General features: G+C 38.3%; 1 protein-coding gene and 1 long non-coding RNA gene across 3 annotated transcripts in view; one reads left to right on the plus strand and one right to left on the minus strand.

Moving 5' to 3' along the window:
- Window positions 1–23,845, minus strand: part of LOC118213654 — a 68,713-nt gene that overhangs the window by 41,978 nt on the left and 2,890 nt on the right. The window lies entirely within an intron of this gene.
- On the plus strand, window positions 7,259–10,098 carry LOC118213653 (homeobox protein Hox-D4a-like). The gene is made up of 2 exons (XM_035392667.1): window positions 7,259–8,295; window positions 8,724–10,098. The coding sequence occupies exons 1-2, from the start codon at window positions 7,902–7,904 to the stop codon at window positions 9,023–9,025; spliced, it is 696 nt and encodes a 231-aa protein (XP_035248558.1). The 5' UTR covers window positions 7,259–7,901; the 3' UTR covers window positions 9,026–10,098.

A 23,845-nucleotide genomic window follows, 5' to 3' on the forward strand; every position in this document is an offset into this window, starting at 1 on the left:
TAATAAAATGAACGTTTGTCCAAGGCATCTCAACACACTCTTCTTAAAAGATACATTTTTGTTGATGGAACACTTGACATGCCATCTGCGAAGACACTGCCGCATTGTTCATAGAAATAGCTATTCCATCTGTTGTTCATATCTGAACGAAACATGATTAGACATTAGTACGAAATCCTACAAACTATTATTCATTTGTGTTGGAGGGTATTTTTGCTGTTTTCGGACCGAGTTCACACAAGTGTTTGGCTGTTCGTGGCTCCAGAGCTTGCTCGCTTTCACTAAGAAAGGGAAAGGCTTCCTTCATTATGCGCAAAAACGCAGTGGTTTTACAGCAGCCTAAATTCCTTTTTGTTTGAACACAATTTACAACTTGGTAACAGACCTTTTTATGAGCAGCTATCGCCTGTCATTGGGCGCCCCTGGTCATGTGGAAGACGCTAACGTCTTCATGGCCCCTTTTCCTCTTTTCCCAAGCGATTTTTTTCCACTGCATTCTGCTGCTAAAGCGTTTCAATCCCATCCTGTCTACCTCCTCTCTCTCCGCGCTAGTGTTTCAATATCGGTGGTACGACAGAGGTGTGAAGTTGGTCGTCGATTACAGAGATTCTGCATCTTTGCTGTGTTCCTGTGTATCTTCAAACGCAAGTTTGAGCACTGAGTATCCCATGTTCTGCCAATGTACACACTTGTCTCCTAACACTAAATAGCTTCTTTCTTTTCTTGTTTTGTTAAATCGTATTAACCTGTGAAGAAAATGGATTACCCCCCTCAATCAACAAATCTTGGTAAGTTACGTTTTTAACTGAGTGTCACCTTTACGTTTTTGTCCATTTTTGAACTTTTGTTAAATCTGAAGGATAAAATAATCTGCTCATTCGAACATCGATAGATTGGGTTGCAACACGACATTTGATGGACATTATAGCTTGGTGTTAACTTACAAAAATTAAAAAATTAAAACATGAACGATAATTTTCCTGATCGTTCATACTTTGGTTTTTGCTAACGAATTAAATTGGTTGTTTTGTTAAATACAATTTTTTTAAAAATCATAGCGTATGTATTACACAATGTTGTAAACATTAAAAATTGCATTTCATGACAAATTTCGTTTTTTCATCCTTTAACAGGAAGCATGTAACGCTCATTTCATTTTACAGCACGACAATAGAAATAGGCTACGATTTAAGACTATACTATTTAATACTGTTATATTTCTGTGAGTGTTCACATTATTTTCAACCAACTTTTAAAATAATACACATTCTTATATAACGGAGTTATTGTTGTTGTTGTTCTTCTTCTTCTTCTTCTTCTTCTTCTTATAATTCTGTATTATTAGTATTATTACTGTTATTGTTATTATTATTATTATTAACATCAGTATTATTGCCAATAGCATCGAATTACGATCATGATGGTTATGACAGATTATTGTCCTCGCTATTACAACGTCAATTCATAAAAATCTGACTCACTTTTCAAGGCAACCTTTTGTTATTATAAAGACAATTTTCAATAGTTTAGTTTCCAAAAGTAAGCCACTTTTGACCAAATGTTGTATATTTCTTCTAATTATACGATACAGTACGTTACGTCATTGCCACTGACATTTTCGATATGAATATCATTTTGTTTTAAATTTAATTGATGCAATACGTTTTATGTGTAATGGTTATTGAGTCATGTAAGCTTATCTACACTTTAAATGAATGAAACAAACAGTGTATTCGCTGTTTGGAGTAGCACCCTGATGCTGGACGTGCAGGCTACTGTAACATTAGTCTTAAACACGACGGTCTTATCAGACGTTAACATAGACACTACTACTGATATTGAACCTGCATACGTTCAATGATTTAATCGAGAAAAAAAAATGATGTGTGTTTACATTTGAATATTAATGTTTTAAATGCAGATGTTTTTCAGACAGCAATGACCAGGAAAGATCAGTCGTCCCCCCCCCTCCCCCCCCCCCCTCCCCTCCCCCCCCCCTTCTCTCCCCCCTCTCCCCCAGTTGTAAGCTGCAGTTTTGAGAGGCGCTCTCATTGGCTGGTGGGTGAGGTCTGTGGAACAAAGACAGTATTTCACCGCTGCTAGTCTGACAGCTGCGGAAGCATTTACTGCAATACTGCAATGCGGCAAACGTGTTAGAGACTCCAAACAGGGCGGGAACCAGGCCCGGCACTGAGAATTTGGAATTAAAAGCGCTGGTGACGATTCGCTCTAACGTGGAATTTTGCTGTGGTAATTCAAAGTAGGAACCTAGTATAGCCCCTCTCATTGAAATAGTTTGCATAATTTGGAATGTAAAATAGCCCCTCCGGAATTATTTTAATCTTAGGTATGTAGAGCCTGCTCTAGTAAAACTGCACGTGTTCACATACCGACATGGTAAATTATATAGAAATTACTTTTTTTTTCAATTCCACGGATACTTTAATATGCTGTTAAACGGAGCTTCTAGTTCATTGTAAAATTATCATAAAAAGATAACATTGAGGAAACCCTTAAAACATGAGCCGTGATGAATGGAATCAGTTCAACTTGGCTTCCACATGTCATTCAAACTTACTGGTGATTCAGTGAATAAACAGTAGTCAAGGCACAAAATTCAATATTTTTTTATTGTATTTATGTTGTCTCCGAAGAACAATGGTTGGGGAGATGCAGCATAAAAACTGGGCCTACCATGTTACAAACATATGCTAACGCTAAAGCTACATTTGAAGAAATACGTGTGGAAATCAGAAAAACAAGGTAAAGGTTTGGTTTGCCCTAGGAAAAACAATGGCTTTTTAAATCCCATAGACGGCGCTGTTGCACCACAGTCTTACAAGCCTCCCCCTTTCTCTATTAACCAGGACGCCAAGCGCCAGAATTGTTACTGATCCGTTCCGTCACGTGATTCACATTCATACTTTGTCTGTTAGGAAATAAAGATTTTTTGGGGATTATAAGATTGCTTATTGGTTATGTCTCTGAAGTGAAAGAAAACGGTATGTGGACAAATTAAAAGGGAATACTGAAATATGCACATAGATTCTAACATGCATTCTTGTGCAAAATTGCCATTTGGTTGTAGCCTCTCTCCTAATATGAAAATATTCATATTTGTTATTAGGACGGCGTATGAAAAATTTTATAGTCGCATGTCATAAATATTAGGACACATCTGATGTCCATTCGCTCATCAGAATTATTTGACGCGATAAATTGAATCAAATACTTATTTTTTTTATTTAATATAAGAAGTCACTCATAAGAAATGTTTCAATTGACTATTCTTTTTAGAAAGTAAATATGGGCAGCTCACCAATGCATGACCAGCCTTCGACACGTGATCTATCCTTGCCAATATAGTATGAAGGTCTTTTACATACGGGAAAACGAAAAAGCGTAATTCTATTTGATATCCAGAGGAAGCGTTGCATGTGCAAGCAGTTTTGCATATTTTAATATGCAAACAGACCAGGAATACAGGAGCAGGATATTTACATCCTAGCGCGACTAATGTAAATGAATACATTTTGACATTTCATTAAACTCCGTTCACGACTTCTCGACATTACATTCTTAACGTATTTAAATATTTACTTAAACAAATAAAATCTTATGAATTAATAAATATGACTGAGGTGTTTCCTGGATGTACATGTACAAATCTCCATATTCAATCTAATCTGAAGGAGCGTTGTAACGATTTCAAGAAGACGTTTCTTTGCGCCCGATACAATATCATGCGTTTGGCTGTGGCAAAAATTAACTTGTCGCTCGCAGATAAAGTGAGGCATTTGTGACGAGCCAAACATAGGCCTGAAAGTGTGATAAATTCACATTGCTTGGATTTGGCGGTGACAGAGGTTCAACTGTCATTATTGAATAAGTGGAACTTCGAAAGTTATTTATGGCACCAGAGCAGTGTCATGAATGGCTACGGAGGAGCACGTGATTTCATTAAACTTTGTTTAATAGCCAGCGAGTAGAAAAGCCAAAAAAAGTAACAGACATTGGATATTACCACAGAGCGGCAGAATGCTGTACAAGAGCAGAGCGGTCACTCTTTAGGAGGATTAATCCAGTGGATTTCCCTGCATCATGGCTCTGTATGAAGGCCGGAGCCCGCCCTATGAATGCGCTCATCAAAGTAAGTTTATGTTCTGTTTAAGCGACTGAATGTGCACGAGGAACTGGAGCGGGTGCATACGAGTTCCTATCGTCAGTAAAAACGCGTGTATATTTGAAAGCTAAATGTAACCATCTTAAACATTCTTCAGAAGAAAAAAATCATATTACATAGCCCATGTAAATGAGTGGTGACAAATACATATTTGAGAAGAAAGATTTACTGCGGCTTCAGAATGTGTGAATTAATGTACCTGGTTAATTGGTTTTAACAAATTTTCAAAAGGCTACAACATTTTGTCGATAACTTTACAAGAATATAAAAATATTCGTATATGTTTTACGTATTTCGTAGGATGATGTCAGTAGCCATACCATTAGGTTTTCTAAAACTTTTAAACTTAGCATTTTGTTTCACGCTTGGGTAGCTCCAATAGCTAGTTGTAATACAATGGAATGGCGATTTTGCTTTATTGCAGGCAGCTAGTGGCTAATCAAGGCAATGGGGAGCACTTCCAGTTGTGGGACAGAGTGCGGTAGCATAGGGAGAATTAATATGGAGATTGATGGTTATTATTATTATTTTTACATCAGTATGAATGCAAATGGTCTTATGCTGGGTACAGTATTAGTGTAGGCCTCCCTTGGCCATCCACGTTCAAAGTTAATGTACCGCACAGCGCCCCCCAGGGCGCAGTACAATAATGTGTTACATTTTAGTTCAATGTTGAACAGCTTTAACACTTCTTCATTCTCGTCTGTAGAATTGTTATGGTACAGTAATTTTAAGCGCGGGTATTTGCAAATTGAAAATTTCAGTTTATAAGAGCAAACGAATAAGAGTTCCCTGAAAAGCCAAACAGTTATTGGAGGAAGTGTCTGGGTGTGGATATAAAGACTGATCCTCCGTGTCCTGCCTTAAATCTTTATCCAACTCTTTCCGAACAAAAGACAGTTTTCCATTTCAATGTAGAATGTTAGAGGGAAATAAGCTTCCATTCTCTGCTATCCAGTGACAAGGAAACGCGAAACAGTGGGAGAAGTGTATTATGTTTACGCGTACATGTTTACGTTGGCCATAGCCAAGTTATTGCATATTTTGTGCCAATTTCTAGAGGAGACAAATAAGCTAACACTTTGTGTAAGTTTATACTAAAAGTGCACCCATCTCTTTGAAGAAAATGAAATTGTTTGAGCAAATGTATATATTTCCACTGTCATGTATATCCCAAAACTACAGTCCATCAACATCAGACGATCAGAGAATAATATATTTACAAGAACCTAATAGGTTGAAATTCAAATAAAACATGTATATTTAGGAGCAGGTCGGGACAAGAACGAAGATCCCTTAAATCTATCCATCAGTAACATGGCTTTGACCCGTCTAATCATGTGGCGCGCGCTGAAGGTGAAACGCAGGTCACGCTGTCTAACAAATATGAAAATGCAAACTATCCAACAATGATGTTTTGGATTATTTTTTTAACCATGTGGTCCCCCATTTCCACATTTCTAAACTCAAAATATGAATTTCTATATATATATATATATATATATATATATATATATATATATATATAGTCAGAAGAATTATTGCGTTTTTTTAAATGTATGCTTTCTATACTAGACTATATATATCATATACACACACACACATGTATATATCTCACGTCCATATGATATCCGACGACGTTTTCTTTCAACTGAGTTTTTGAGAAATAGGTCTAATACTATTTAAATACATTTTATTTATTTTTAGTAACACTGAATTACGAAGACACATTATTCTTTCTCCTCGGTGGATTGTTCGGTTATTTTAGAAATTACATTATTCATATTACAAAATACTCCAAAAGTGTATTTAATAATAATATTAAGAGTAAGAAGGAGTAATTACATTTTTAAAGCGTGCTAAGAAGAGTTTTCCACAGTTGCTTCACTTGGACTGTGCAGGTTAAACCTGTGGCCCAAGTTTTCAGATGGTTCATGTAGAATTCATGAACTTTGGTTGTCTTTGGATTCGGCTGTCGGCCTAGAAAAAATAATGAAACTTTGTGAATGATTTGGTTTGACCTCGCGCCCTATAGCCTCTGCCTTCGTCCAGTCTATAAGATTTGGAGAGTGCGGACGCCGTATGGCTGCTGAACTGCATTTTCAATGAATAATCACACCTTTTGACAAATTTAAAATAAGTAACGCATGGAACTTAAGATGCACAAGAACTTAAAAAACACAATAAAACGTAAAAAAAAAAAACTTAATGCCAATACGTAACGTTTACTGTAACTCGACATGTTTATCCTTTGGAGAGAAGGGATCACAAGGATTTTCAACATACATTTGTGTTTTGCACGTAATTCCGCTGCACACGATGCCTACAATGATAGTGTACACTCATTCTTTACATTGGTGTATAATATTTTAATATTCTTATATTCCGTCGTCTATATATACCCTGTAGAACCGAATTTGTGTGATAAAATCACGGTCACAGATTCGATTTTAGGGGAGTATATGGTCGATGCAAGAACTTCGAATATTACATGCCATTCACAATTTTGCTGTGCAAAGTATTTTCTTAATTTCGTACGATTATTAAAAAAGTGTTAACTTAAATAACAGGATAATTTCTTCACCAAATTATCATTTCTTGAATGTGCAGAGGAAGTAAAACATCGGGTTTTCTTAATTAGTCCACCTGTGACTTCAAAAAAAAAATCTAAAATTATAATTGAGAGAGAAAGTGAGTGAGAGAGAGAGAGAGAGAGAGAGAGAGATAATAGCTTTGATAGAATGTAAGAATGTATTTTCCGTAAAGCACTACAATGTTTTTGGTATGAGGTGCTATAGGCTATAAATTATGATGATGATAATGATGACGGTGTTTACCACAGCCTTAGTTATATGATAATATATATTATTACATAAAAATAAAAACACCGTACTATTATATATATATATATATATATAATTAATATGTTATCATACTATATATATATATATATATATATATATATATATATATATATATAATTAATAGGTTATCATACTATATATATATATATATATATATATATATATATATATATATATATATATATATATATAATTATTTTTTTCTTTTTGGTCTTCTGGATCGCTTTCAAGTGAATTAAGATGAAATGATGAGATTCCTGTAACTTTTGGATGACCCCTTACTTGACAAAGACCGTCCCCATCAATTGTCCTGAGAAGTTAGGCTCTATTTCTGCGTGCCACGGGACGTCTTTCATGTGATTGTTTTGTGTTTTTTTTTTCCCAAACCACTGCCTCAGTAGTTTACTCTGATACAACACAAGTCAAAATATGCAACTACTGAATCACTGAACACACGAATTAATTAATGAACATCCCTGAGAGTGCACGTTTTATTTATTTTACTCTTTACTTTCTAAAAGATAAATCTATCGAAGAGATAAATTGTTTACTTCCACTGCCCCAGGGATGGTTGAAATTATATTAATTGTATTTTGTTTAACATTCATCATATTTAACCAGCTGTGTTTCAATTTTTCTACTTATTTATTTTTTTTAATTGAAATAGGTTGTTTAGTTTATGAAAATAGCTGCTATGTGCACACACGTCCGTTTATGGATTCACTTAAGCTTGATTGGCTAATCCGGTCACATGGGTGTCTAATATTATTCAATTGACAGAAAGTAGGAGGGCTTTATGGAGGGAGAAAAAACACAGCTCGACAAAAATTAGGATTTTCCACCTTTAGAAATGAATGGCCATGAGTTCGTATATAGTAAACTCCAAGTATGTGGATCCAAAATTCCCTCCATGTGAGGAATATTCGCAGAACAGCTACATCCCTGACCAGGATACAGGATGCTACAGTCCATCGCAGGACACTGATTTCCAGAATTCAATAACCTATTCACGGTCAAACTACACCGAGCAGCACTTCAGCTGCAGCACTGCGCGGGGCTCCACCGTGCAGCCGCGGGGTCATGCACAGGAGCATGCGAGCCGAAACAGCGCTTTCGCCGCGCAGACTGAGCCCTGTGCCCCGATCCAAACGTCCGGGCCGCATCAAAACACAAAGAGCCAAATCGGAATATCCGCCAAACAGCCAGCGGTAGTTTACGCCTGGATGAAGAAAGTCCACGTTGCTACGGGTAAGACCGACTTTGTCCTACTATCACAAGCCCACAATGACCCGGTGTGCTAAAGTATTCTTCTCCCTAAGAATCATTCCCTGAAATATTTATGGTCTCTTTTGAAGGGGCTGCCAATTACACCAGTCATAAATTTTTATTGCTCAGGAAATAGGCCGCTAGCGCTGAAGCCGACTCTCCAAGCAACTAAGAAACCATACTGCTTTTAAGATTGCGCCGCATTTTATTGTCTTCACCTAATTGTATTCTTTCTTAATATTGAATTTTTCGTTGACCTTAAAATCTGCATTTGAGGCTACTTTTGATTCATACTAATTTCAAATAGAATATTTCAAATTAACAGGCCGAAGTTCATGAACAGGCTATGTGATTTTCCATTGGAGAGGCGGGTGTTTTGCTTATTTGAGTGCTTTTTTTTTTTCCTTCAGTGAACCCGGATTACACAGGACCAGAGCCCAAACGGTCACGGACCGCGTACACGAGACAGCAGGTTTTAGAACTGGAGAAGGAATTTCACTTTAACAGGTACCTCACGAGGCGGCGCCGAATTGAAATCGCCCACACGCTCTGCGTCTCCGAACGTCAGATAAAAATCTGGTTTCAAAACAGACGGATGAAGTGGAAGAAAGATCACAAGCTCCCAAACACGAAGGGGAGATCCTCCACGGCTCCGAGTCAGCATTTACACAAGGCGCGGGAGGACAGCCAGGCCGATATCACAGTATTATAGGAGGGGGAGACACCTCATGGCCGTGACTGACTTACTGACAGTGTTTCGTGTGGCCCCGGCATGGTTTCCATTCATTACATTTTTTGGTCAGTGTCATTTAACATTGAACTGAATCCAAACTGGCCAGTATACAGCCTGCAGAAGATTAAAAGACTCGCTGAATTGCAATGTATCATTTCTAACTGTAAACAGATGTCACGGAAGCAATGTGGAAGAAAGAAATGAGTAAACGAGGTACAGGAGATCGTATGTAAATACCTAATATTGCATTTTTGTACGTCAAATTATGTTTTTTGTTAACGTTGTTCACTTTGTTTTTATGCAGGTCCTCATTTCCCATATGTTCAGCCTATGTGTAATACTGGGCTGTAGTCGATTACTTGTTTATTTAAATTACAGGAAAAATATATATGTGGAGCTTTTATGTAGGCTACAGGTATACCTAATTGCTACTCTGTCATGTTAAGCTTTTAAAAAAATAAAAATAAAAAAAAGGAAGACTGATGCATACGACTGTACATAATAAAATTCGGTAGTGCATACAAAATAGCAGTTTGGTGTAGCATTCTTATTTTTATTTTTTATTTGTAGGCTATATTCGACATTTGAGTGGGGTTTATCTGTAGCATTAACGCGTGTTCAGACGTGTGGATATGTGGGTCAATTTATTCGCTTTGCTTTCCCCCTGTATAATACGTTTAACTTCAATCACTGAAGCCCAAACGAAATCTTGGAGCATTTTTCATAAAGAAGCAAGCAAGCCTTGTTTGGTACTCTAATATGTGAGTACTGAACTCTGTTAGGCTGTACATCTTTTCATAACATATTTGCAAACAACTTTTTGCAATTGGGTTAAATAAGAGCCAGTGTACTATGTAGGCCTACGTGTATGTATAATATGTCTGCTTACGTTGTTTATGTATTTAATATGATTACAAATTTTTCTTAAAGCGTTCTTGTAGAATGAGGAACATTGAGAAGGCCAATTATGCGCCAGGAGCCTATTGCACTTTCACTGAGGAAGGAATTATTTTCCTATAATAAATCAGAAAATAAATATAAATTTCGCTTTCTACCTTCTTTTTTCACTCACACACAAACAAACACACACACACACTGTATGTGCTCAGATTCTCTATATACTTAAATATTTTAGGGTACTATCAAACGGGGTCATTTTGAGGCTAAGATGAGCACGAGACTGTCTCTAAAGGCTCTCTTTAGGTCTAGCGGTAAAACAAATTGCACATCTTAACAAGGGTTTTCGCGTGGTGATATTTAAATTAATATGTTCAGGTCGTCAGTTTCTGTTACAAAGAACACAAATGTTGAGAGATGTTCACAAATGGCGAAAATATCTTTGGTGCGCAGAGAATTTAAAAGGGTATTTTTTGAATACTGAAGTTCGACAAAGCTGCAGAGGCAGGTTCATCTCGAGGACACGTTTTCTATCACTTCAGCAGCGTTTCAGCCGCGAGGGCTGACCTTTAACCCCTGGCCTGCCGGACCAACCATCTATTGTTCTGCAGACACGACTCGCATTCAGCAATTGTAAATGAATTTCGTTAAACAGTGTGCATTGTACAGTTAAAACTGCAATTAATAACATAATTTGCTTGCATACGGTGCCTCACAGTCTTTATTAAATGCATGTAGCCCTGGTTGCGTCATGTCTTAAAATATTGTATCCACTGCTGTGGAAACCTTGCGGCAAAAGTAATCAATGGATTATCGGTTTAATTCAGCCCGTTTAGATGTATTACAAGCTCTTACATACACACACATACGTAATGGCCTACAGTAGTAGAAGCCTAAGAGTACAAGCGATGCAGTTAATTCAAATAGCATTTAATTGAATTGCATATAGTACGCAATTGCATTTATATCTTTATATTCATATAGATACCACTGGATATCTTAACTTGGAATATTAATCAGATGGATTAAAATTACTGGTAATACAACAACAGTAGCTTACATTTTCTATCAGACAAGTTTAAAAACTACGAACTCCTTACAGCAACAAATGATTGCATCCATAACGTCTCCACATTCAATAATTAGTAAGACTTCAGGTATCCTTTGAAGGATGGGATTTTTTGTTTCACCTCACAGAGAATTCATAATTAATTTTTGGTCAGAAAATAATATCATTACGGTCCTAAACGCTACTTCTCGTTTTTTAATGAAAAACAGGAAACGATTATTGTTTTTTCCCCAAATACATAATTTGACGAAACGTGTAACAGTGTCAATAAAAATGTTTTATTATGCACATAAATGGGCAGTCTCAATACATTTGAAAATACACAGGTTTAAATGAAAGACAGTGATTGTGCGCGCACCCCCACACAGTGTCAGCCATACAGATATGAAATCAATTGATTTGCATGTTGCATGCAAATTCAAAACATGTATTTCTAATTTCACCTTATTGTTAAAGAAAAAAAACCAGTCTAATATTGCTTAATGCCCTACAAACGTCCACCACATGTACATTACAAGCGATGTCTTCTCTGTATTATTTGTAAGTTTTTTTTTTTAGTTGGATTGTTTCATCAGAACTCACTGGTTTGAGGATATTCGGTGTACCTTCATTTAAAAAGCCTCTTTTTGATGCTTTGAGGGAAAGCATTGAACCTACAGGTATGTGGTTCATTTTTTTTTTTACAGAAATATGTGGAAGTAACATCCCGTAGAATTCAGGTGCGAATCAATCGTGACAATCAGCCGACGTTCTGATCTGTATTAAGTACATGAACGCGCGAGGCAGGGGCACCGAACCACCACTACCACGCTCACAACACACGGCCATGTTTATTGTCCAAGTGTTTGAAGAACCTATGTCTTTGCCCTTCAGTGAAGCTCAGTAAGATATACGCAGCACTGTTTTTGCATATCACAATATATGACTCGGGACGATATGATTCCTTAATTATTTTTATTTAACCACACATGATTTTCTAAATAATTACTGCAATAGGCTATGCCCCCTGAAAGCCCGGTATCGTCATTAATAGCTAGGACTCTTGCCAAACTAGAAAACTGTGGAGAGATTCCGATAAACTATAAACAGAAACTCTTGTTATCCTTCGCACTGTAAAAAACATACGCATCTGAACGAATATAAGCTTGGGTAAGCATTTCAGTTTCATTTTGAATAAGACCGTAAATTAACTGATCTGTCGTGCATTTGACAAATAGCGCCCTTTGATACTTGAGCTTGGGCTTGAGGCAGCTTTTAGTTGAAATGAGTTATTATGCACAATGAGCCTTTTCCACCGAAACCTGATCCTTTTCAGTATCAAACCAAAAGAATGAAAAACACTAAACATTTCGCAATTATATCACAGTTGCGTTTAAAACTTAAATGTTTTCGGGCGTTTATGTCGTTTTGTGGTTCCTGAATCGTAGCGGACTTTGATTTGAGAAGTAAGGCGGTGTTCTTCGTCAGCTATTGCCTGTTCTTCGTATCCATAATGAGCGGCCTTTGTCTGGTGTACGCTAAGATTCTGGAAATGCTTCTTTAACTCACTAGCTTGTTGCAAAAAAAGTGCATTCTTGAACATGTTTAATGTCATAGGCCTATTTTGTATTATTGTTTTGAAAAAGAAATAAGAGTCAGCAAATGTTTAATGCGCCTACTGCACAACAAATTTCGAAAATTTAACTTCGTTCTATTTTTCGTTTTTTCATGATTATGGGATAGAAATCAAGAAGCTCGACAGAATAAAAAAATTGAGAAAGCATTTAAAGATATATGTTGTTTACTTTCCACAGAATCGTAAACAAGATGGACATTTTGGCTTAGATTCAAACGGCAACAAGTAAGATCATACTCTGTAGCCATTTTAAAGCATTAACGAACATGATAATTTCACTGAAAAGAAGAGGTGAGAGATATTTGGCAGTGGTCTGCCTCGTTCTAGCTTAAATCATTCCCAGTCGTTCCTGAAAGGGTACGAGGCTGCTGGGGGCGGGTGTAGGCTGTAAATCTTTCGGTTTTATTGCACCGTGAACATACGCTGTTTTGCATCTTTTCCCCGGGACGTATTCCCCCGCAAGCAGGCTCTCGTCGCGGATGAAGGGTTGAAGGGCACCACGTCTTCGCGTAACCAACCTCGTTTTTAATTCCATCTTCCAGTGGAGATAAGACAGTTTGGACGGAAGCAATCCCACGTCATGAAATGACATTTTGGTTGTATTTACACAGACAGAGCTTACAAATTCCATGGATGTAGAAGAAGAAAATCTCAAAGAACATTTTAGTCACTCCAGTTTTGCAGCACACTCCGTTTGCACAGGGACGCGACATGTATTTAGACTTACACACCATAACTTTCCAATTGCTCGCTATCGTCTCCGTAGGCATACACTTTCAAAACTGATGTTACATTGTGTACTAAAGCATAACACGATGAAACAAGTATAAGGAATGATTTTCAGAACCACTGCTTTCAATAAACATTGGTTATATCGAACCAGTATTTAGACTACCGATGGGTTGAAACTGTAGCCTATTTCAGGTTAAGTGACCTACCAGAAAATATGCACGTCAGAGTATATTCACTGTAGGTGGATTATTGGGCAACTGAAACATTGTTATCCTAAAATTATTATACAAAATCAACGAGAATATAATAGGCTACGGCAGGTAGAAAATAATCCCGACGTCACAATGGATGATTTGTAACGATTTGGAAATGCATACAATTTTGGAGTACGGCAGCAATACTGCAATGACTGCAGCTTCGTAGCCACACGAGCATTTTAAAAACCAAAACCTTGTCAGCATGCAACACACGAGTATATATAGATACAAAGCAGAATTCTGATTTGTGCATGCTAATCTCCCAGCCTCCCTAAAAAAGATGCAGAAAACGCAAAAGAAAAATGGCTACATTTCTCTTTTATATTCGATGGGAAGGTGGAATATGGTGAAGAGGGAAAAACAGATGAACCTGTGCACACACCCACTCAAACTCCGCCACGTAAAAATTCGTGTGTGCTGCACGGCTTTGTTGAAGGACCAGCCTCAGCAAAGACAATCGGGCACCACGTGAACGAATGTGCTTATATGGGACTGCCTTTATGTGCCGTTCTAAAGGGATTCCAAACGGCTATCACAGTCATAATATGTCACCTTAAAAATTGGACGTAGTGCTGTAACCCCTTTTTTTAAACAACGAGAGGGTGATTGTCAACCATATTTTAGAAGGGTATCAATTGCATTGGCTTTTTTATTGGTCGTACAGCGCGCGCCGGTCTTTATTTTACGGGGAATAGCCTACTGTCCACACATTAACATGGGAATGCCTTTAAAACCGCAGGATGGGGTTTAGGACAATATTATCAACGGACAAAGGGCAAAGGATGAATCCAGGGGAGGAAGCATGCTGAGAAACAGAGACATATGATGAACTGATTCACAGGTAAGCAGTTGCATGGTAAAACGTAAATTTTAACGCACTGTAGGCCTATATAAATACAATTAATTTCGTCAGAATTTGGGATTTTCCATGTACATTTTGGAGAATTAAAAATATATATTCCAAAAGTTAATAGTTCTTTATAGCAACCATGGGCAGCGTACATGGACGAATGGAGCACCGAAAACAGGACACAATGCACACGCGCACAAACACACGCCACACTTACACACACGATACTTAGCTGATCTTGCAATTTCAGAGATAGAGTGAAATAAAAGAGGACGGAAACTGACATCTTAAATCACATTCATTCGTTGTCTCATTACCAATGTATGTTGTTTGGACGTGATTCATGTGTTGTAACCTACATATACCCACATTGGGCTACTTGGGTTTTAGGAGTCCTACCATATCTTTTAAAATTTCTTTATTCTAAATTCAGATAATCTAATCTTGCCTATTCTCAATTTAATTGTAATTTAGTTGAACTAGGTTACACACCTGGTTATAGTCCTAAATGTTCTCTTTCTTCTAATTATTACAATTGTTGTTAATAGTTCTGTAACGACCGCAGCAATAATAATAACGGTATTATTATCTTACGATCTTGGTATATAAACTACTTCAAGCCGGTGAAATTATGTGATTTCTAGTTCTCCAACAGATCCTCTTCTTTTAACACTGATATGTAAAAGCGGACTAAATATTTAAAAGCCAGTTTATGATTTTATAACTTTAGCATGTATCGTACTGCTGGGGGCACTGGCTGTGTCTCATTATTATTATTGTTTATTATTATTATTATTATTATTATTATTATTATTATTATGGCGTTGCAGGGATTTAAGCTAAATCGTCTGTGATGTATATGGATTGTCTAAATAACTGTCCAGTAAGTAATAAAAGTGTATACGATTAGTAACACGTGGACATAAAAGCCCAAACCAGTTTTATATAAATCCATTGTTTACAGAGACTGGCATGAATGGTTCAGACATGGGAAATTATCGGACAGAATGCAGTTACTTAATCCACAACCCAAGCGAGCTGGAGGGAATGCTTTGGCTGAAAAATTCTCAAAATTGCAGCAATATATATTAAGTTATTTTGTAGATTCAAACAATAGCCTAGCTTCTGATTTTACACATTTAGGTGAAAAGACCGAACCCAGAGTCACAAAACTGAAATAAGTTCAACTGATCGTCACGTTAGGCCCACTGCGCTATTACAAACTTGCCGTAACATTACTTGGGCTAGACACATTGTTTCAGAAAATATAACCATGCCAAGATATAAAAATCTAAATAACGATCCCACGAAATGAACAGGTGAGCTGACGTTCCCATTCCGCTAACCAACTTCACACGTTAAATCATAAGCTCCTTACATCCATCGTAAATTAAAGTAAATAGTCTCCTCGCATCGCAAAGTCCAGGATATATTTATTTCATGTGTGACTTGCGTAAAAATGCAAACATCGTTTGGCATATAAACCCATCTCGTGAGAACATCTAAAAGTAAGATGCAGCTCATTCTTTAAGAGCCTTAAATATTAGCTTCTGATTTGAAATCTTTAAAAAATGATAAAAGTTTAGCGACGGGTAGCATTCCCAGTAACTTGAGTGTCTCTCGTTCGTTGTTCATTAATCTGTGAGTTATTGCCGAAGGGGTCAAAGGTCAGTCTATTACTGCTAAATATTTTGGCCGGCCATCTTTTGGATAGTTTCCATTTGCGATTTTATAGCATTAACCATTCTTGATGAATCCATCAAAATTGTGGTAATAGTGGTACAGCGTGCAATAATTACAGCCAAAATAATACATTTGCATTTAAATAACAGGAAAAACACGGGCACAGTTAATGATTAAAGAGATGTGGTTTGATCAAGACATGTGGAATGGGTTATGCACTCTCTCTCTCTCTCTCTCTCTCTCTCTCTCTCTCTCACACACACACACACACACACACACACAGAGGGGGGCTATAAACAAAATATGCTTTTTAAAATAACTTCATCCTATATATGGTTAAATGATCAACACACAACACAGGAATGAAGAGATAGCACCAGAAACAATAGGCCACCTGTACTGGATGATTTGCTTTTCGCCTTTTAGAACGGGGAGCCACAGTCCATTATGAAGAACCCGCGAAGGAAAAAAAAATATTCCCGATTCAACACAAGGAAAAGTAAGATACAACTTCAAAGAAACACGACCTCATACCACGCAACAGCAACCACCACTCCCTGGTGATATTTTGAAAAGTACCCCAGGTCTCTGCACACAGATATAGTTTACATTTTATTGTATCATGCTTGAGTTTCAAATCTAACAGCAAAATACATATGCATATGCTGCATTCAGAATATTGAATAATTCGAATAAGGATATTACAGATTTCAATGAGCATCTTAAACAGGCATTTTAAATATTTAAATAATTATTTATTTCACATACGAATTATGTTAAAAACATGTTCGTTCAGGCATTCCTACCAGTATCCAGGACATGACTAATAACAGCATCGTAAAAAAACAAAAAAAATTCTCCCCAGATCGACGAGGAAACATCGCTAACACATTTTATACGACACAAGAAAGCTCCTAAAACGGGACAGTTCTAATGTCTCAAAACACAAATTAGACGCATAAAGAAAACGAAATAGTCTGCTCATTCCTACTTCTAGTGCCATTAACAGTTTCCTAATTTGCGGCAAACGGATAATCCTTTTCATTGTTAATATTGGCGCCTTCTTGGTTTCCCGTTCACGGTGTTGGGCAGGAAATGGCAGTGCTGTGGAAGCTGAGAGTTCCGCTTATAAGCAGGGGAAGAGGCTGCTGAACAGGGAGTTCTACGGCTGGTCTTCCGCCTACGGACTGTTTAACACTTCTGAAGGTGCCAGTCTTGAGGCGTGCTTTTCTTTTCATTCCTAAGTAAGGCACTGAAGACCACAACGTCAGCACTCATAAATTCTTCCGCACTTCTCATTGACAGACGCATTGATAAGCGCCGTGTGGACTGCAGCGCTTCCTAACTGTATGTCAGTTGGGCTGACCGCGAGCACAACCTATTATGTCGTTCGGGACATTATCTGTGACACAGAAATAACCATCTCGATATTTATATGTGATATATATACTGTATATAGAAGCATGTAGAAGACAGTCATGAATCTGCTTGCTTCCCTTCATATTTATTTTCAGTACTTTTTTCAATTATGTCTGCGGAACAAGGTCTAAGCAAAGTACATAAATACAAATACAAATACACGAGTAGAGAAATATTATGAGATAATAGTGAAAGGAATAATATGGGCCTCAAAGACAGACTCACTCCTTTTTCATTAATGAATTTTATGCAAAATAAAACAAAAAAAAAACGGTTTTATGCTTGAGTTATCCTTTAAACTTCCTATTGTGTCCCTGGTGCTTTCAACTGAAAAAAACAAAACAAAATGTGGGAGCAGAAACCCACTCACACAAACATGCACTCATACAGACACACACACACTCACGTACACACACTCACGCAGACATACTCACACAAACACACACTCACACATACACACTCACAGACATACACTCACACAATCAGACACACAAACACAAGCTCACACATACACACACTCACACATACATACTCACACAAACACAAGCTCACACATACACACACTCACACATACACACAGACACACACACACACACAAACATTCACAAACACAAGCTCACACATACACACACTCACACATACACACATTCATGCAAACACACACACTCACACATACACACACTCACACATACACACTCAAACTAACACAGACACACACACAAACATTCACAAACACAAGCTCACACATACGTACACTCAAACATACACACTCACACATACACAAGCTCACACATACACACACTCACACATACACACTCAAACTAACACACAGACACATACACACGCAGATATTCACAAACACAAGCTCACACATACACACACTCACACATGCACACTCAAACTAACACAGACACACACACACACAAACATTCACAAACACAAGCTCACACATACGCAAACTCACACATACACACATTCATGCAAACACACACACTCACATATACACAAGCTCACACATACACACTCACACAAACACAAGCTCACAAATACACACACTCACACACAAACACAAGCTCACACATACACATACTCACACACATACTGTACACACACACACACACACACACACATACAATCACAAAACCACACACTCACACACACATACTCACACAAACACACATAACTACAAAGTGGTTTATCTGGCTACAACATTAAGTGACACATTTCAGTGAGAATCACCACTTCATTGCACAGATAATATCTGTGAGTAATATCATTTGGTTTTCTTTTGTGAATACTGTGCTAAAATGGTCCTATTGCTTTTAAATGACCCATTTGTCTTGCATGACTTCTGATCCATTTGAAAAAGGAAAATCACAATTCATTTCTGGAGTCCAATGACTGCAACTCCAGGGTTGCAGGTTTGATTCCCGGGTGGGGCACTGCCCTTGTAACATTGAGGAAAGGGTACTTAGGCTGAATTGCTTCAGTAAATATCCTGCCACATAGTGTGCTTCATAATGTTTGGGACATATTAATCTTATGTAAATGAAAGTGCTTATATTTACTACTTTGTTGCATATCCCTTGCATGCAATGACATGCTGAGTATCATCTCTGGTGAAGCTATGCCAGGCCTGTACTGCAGCCATTGTCAGCGCCTGCTTGTTTTTGAGACTAGCTGCCTTAAGTTCTCTCTTCAGCATATGCAATGCATGTTAAATTGGATCCAGATTGGTTGAATAATTGGCCAGTCAAAAACGTTTTGGGCTTTTGGCTGTGGAAAAGTCCTTTGTTGCTTTAGCAGTAAGTTTGGTATCATTGTCTTGCTGTAGGAAGAAGCGCTGTTCAACGGGTTTGGAGGAATTTGCTTGAACTTGAGCAGATAAGATGCTTCTGTACACTACAGAATTAATTCTGCTGCTGCTATCTGCAACATCACCAATAAAGACAAGTGAGCCAGTACCTGTGGCATGCCCAAACCACAACACCCCCACCACCAGGTTTCACAGATTAGAAGGGGGGGGTACAGATTGGATCCTGGACAGTACCTTTTGGCCTCCATACTTTGCTCTTGCCATCCAATAGCACAGGGGTCCTCAATCTTACACAGAAAGGGCCGGTGTGGGTGCAGGCTTTCGTTCCAGCTAAGCAGTTACACACCGGATTCTACTAATCAACCACTACAATCTTTGCTAAGGGCCTTGATTAGTAGGATCAGCTGTGTAACTGCTTGGTTGGAGCAAAAACCTGCACCCACACCGGCCCTTTCTGGATAAGATTGAGGACCTCTGCCATAGCAGACTGCATCTTGCAGTGTGGCCTCCGTTGTCCTGTTCCTGAAGTCTTCTGCAGACACAGGTCACTGACACATCCGTGCCTGCCTACTGAAGAGCGTTTCTGATTTTTCTTAATGGCGAGAATTCTTTGGTCATCAACTGTAGAGGTCTTCCTCGACCCATTGCAAATTACTGAGCTCGCCAGGGCTTGGATTCTTCTTATTGATTGCCCAAACTCTTGATTTTGGTAAGCCTAAGGTTTGGCCAATAGTCCTGACAGTTTTTTTTATTTTATTTCTCAGCCTCATAATGGCTGCCTTGACTTTCAAGCAGCACAGCTCTGGTCCTCATGTTGACAAACGCCAATAACAGACTCCAAAGTCAACCAAAAAGCCTAGAATAATGAGTAGATACTGAAAGCTCTCTTATACCTGCACTAAGGACGCAACAAAACACACCTGACTCATCAGAAGCACCTGTGACGCCATTTGTCCCAAACATTATGTTGCCCTGAAATGGGGGGACCATGTATAAAAAGTCCTGTGTAAGTTCTACATGGTGAAAATGTAAAAAAAAATACGCTTCAATAAAAGCTGAGAATCTGCACTCTGTCAAAGTGTGAATTGGCTGATTACAAATCTAAAATTGTGGAACATGGAGCCAAATGAAGAAAAAAGTCTTTGTCCCAAACATTTTGGGGCTCTCTGAAAATGGGTTCCATGTAAAAAAATACAGTAAGAATGTTAGTCCTATGTAAATAACTCAAGATTTGAGCATCTGTAAATTGCCCAAAATGTATATGTAAACGCTGTTATTGTGGGTTAAAAGTCGAACTGGATTCCCTTGTATTCTCTTGCAGGTGAAAAAGAAAACAAGAAGTGGGCTCTTCCAGTCACATGACAGCATAAAATCCATGCCTTTGGATAAGAGCACGCAGACCTTCTCAGTTTAAATCTTAACAATGCAGAAAGTCGCTTGCTATGACAGTTCAGGATCGTATGGAGGCTACTACCCAAAATGGGATTCTTATACGTGCAGATCCACTGATCAGCCGTATACGCTGAAAAATTTGAGGGTCCAGTTTTCCCAGTACAATCGCCGATGGGCAGGTGCACGGGAACAAATAATAGCCAGGTAAATGGACAAGTACCAAGCAACCATAAGCGACAACATGCTTCTCCTTCGCCAGCGTCTCCAAACTCAACTTGCACCTCCCAGAAAAATAAGTCATCCCACAACAGTGCGTCCAGTACTGTCACCCCAGTTGTAACAAAGAAAATATATACATGGGTGAAGGACACTGGCGCAAAACTGATGTTGCCGCTTTTTATGAACTCCATAAAGTTTTCCAAGAGTTGTTTTACTAGCCTCGTTATATACCGTTATTATTACTAAAACTGCAGTGGCGCATTTTTCTGTTCGATGAACATCCGTACAGGGATTTAAAAAATCTATTTCAAAATCGGTATACTGCCTAACATAAAGACTGAAAATACAATGCCATTTTGCTTGAAGGTAAGTCCTGTGTAGCTCACCATGTTTGCAAATCACCTAGATGGCTTTAGGCAAAAACCACAAGTGTGAAAAAACAGCGGATTTCTTTATCTGGATCTGGATCTGGTATTAATTTCTCAGATTGACAATCAGTGCTTATATATATTACATTATCACTTAATATACACTTTGGCTTCACGTCTTAAACGTGCGACGAATACGAAATAGAACCTTTATTCTTTTTCTACATGCTTTCTTTCAATTTTTGATAACTATTTTTAAATTATATCCATGATCATGCAGATACATTTTAGACTAAAATCTCACACAAATGTGCTCAATGCAATCCTAGGCAGAGGATACTGCACAGAAGAAATAATATGAAATAAAGAAGCAGACCTCCATATGCTTATTCAAAAACATACTTAGACTCTGTTACTTGTATTGTTTTACAGCCTGATTCGTCAACCTTAAACCCCACCGAAATTATGCTAAGGCCAGTCAGACCTTAACGCCGACACTCGGCACCATTGTGGAGAAAGCGGAAAATTAAGATGATTCTTTCCTCCTTCTATGCAAATAGCTGTGTTCGGATTCCTCTGAGAAGTGACTTCGCACTAAAGAATGGAAACGTGTTTATTTTGTTAATTTATTATTTGTAACAGCACTGACAATAAAACAGCGATGCATTACAATTTTAACCGATTCTTGATTTTTTTTTCCCCCACCATATGTGTAGGCCTTCTTTGTTAACAGTTACAACAATATTTTAAATATAGACAACACAAAAAAAGCCAAACATTCTGTCACACGGCTGCAACTTAATAAAAGCCAATAAAAGCGCAAAAAATATTCAGTAAGAAATATAGATATTTGAAAACCACACAGCTCTGGTTTGAGCCGCCTCAGATGTGCCTGAGTATGCAAGTTAAATGTGTGGAAGTTGATGGCAACAAACTCGAACCCACCACCTCTTCCCCAAGAAATCAAGAAATATATGAATGATTGCAGAAAACTGTTAAAGGAATAATTCACCCAGTTCCCTATCATTCCCCCAACAATCTGTCGGCACACCCCCGTCATACTTCGTCATAAACATTAACATTATGAAGTCATTCACTCACTTATACTTACTGACACTGATTGACTTACTTACTTAAAATGTTAAATGAGAATTTTCCTGAACAAAAATTAGGTGAAATGCAGCACAGAACTTCATGTCAGCCACCAAAGCAATGGCACACAACTGACAGGGGGATTAAGTTTTACCTGCGAATTAAACAGCAATATAAACATCATAAAAAGGCAACCTTAAGGCTATTTAGAGAATTTGAGGTCATGGAGATGCACGTGAACAACTTGTATGCATGCATATGATAATGTGTGTGAGTATATGAGGGAATTTGTGTGTGTGTGTGTGTATGTAGGTATAAGTGCATGTTTCGGTGTATGTGTTCGCATGTGCGAGAGAATGTGTATGTGAGTGTATTTGTGCATGTATGTGGTAATGCATGTACGTGCGCATGTTCCTGTGTAAGTGTGAAAGAATGTGTGTGTCTGTGTATGTGTACGTGTGTGAAAGTGTGTGCACAATCACGTGTGAGCAAGTGGGTTTGAGGTGGCAATCATTTATACCACCAGTGTCTATGAAGGCACTCGTAGGTGTCCTGTCCCACCACAACTGAGGCTGAGCAGTATTTAATACTGTAGATTTTCAGCCCCTTCCTTATGATACATTTCAGTACACAACACCACACACAGCAGGCATGTGCAGTGCGTAGTAAGCATGTTGCCTGCGTTAAAAATGTCATCGGATTTGACGATCTTCGTGAATCTAGCATTATCCCGGGAAGAGCTGCAAGGAAGTCAATGAGCCATGCAGCCAACATGGGCTTTAGGGAAGCCATTTTCCTGCAACACTGATGCCTCGTGCTATGACGGAGTTAAGACATATCAGCATACAGAGCCTGCTTTATGGGGCTTTGGGGAGGCGCATTTATTTTTAATAATGACACATAACATGAGGCTAATTCACAAGAGTAACCTTTCTTCATTATTCAGCGAAAGCCAACACACATACATCAGCCTGTGTTTCAGCAGACAAACCCATGCACTGTATAAGCAATGGAAAATAATACAAAATCAAACATATAGACGTTTGGTTTTAGACTTTGGGAGCCTTGAGAACCACCTACAAAACCCTATTAACTCAATGCTCCTCTGCACACAGCTCATGGTGTTAATCACTGAACACCCATGCTCCTCCAAATGCACAACAGCTCTAAAAGGCTCATCAGAAGCGAGCGGGGGGGGGGAATTGGGCAGAGACCAGTGAAAACACTCCACCCTTCATTTGGGCGCCGCTAGCATGCTGCAGCCGTCAGAAGACGCCCACGTAATGAAGACCGACAGCGGTCGGCCTCCGTCTCGTAACCACTCATCTTTCCCTGCGGCGAACGCGCCATCCTCCTCTCGCGTCGGGCCGAGGCCGGGCTCACGGCGGTT

The sequence above is a fragment of the Anguilla anguilla genome, chromosome 15 (genome assembly GCF_013347855.1).
Source record: "Anguilla anguilla isolate fAngAng1 chromosome 15, fAngAng1.pri, whole genome shotgun sequence".
In the NCBI taxonomy this organism is placed as follows: domain Eukaryota; kingdom Metazoa; phylum Chordata; class Actinopteri; order Anguilliformes; family Anguillidae; genus Anguilla; species Anguilla anguilla.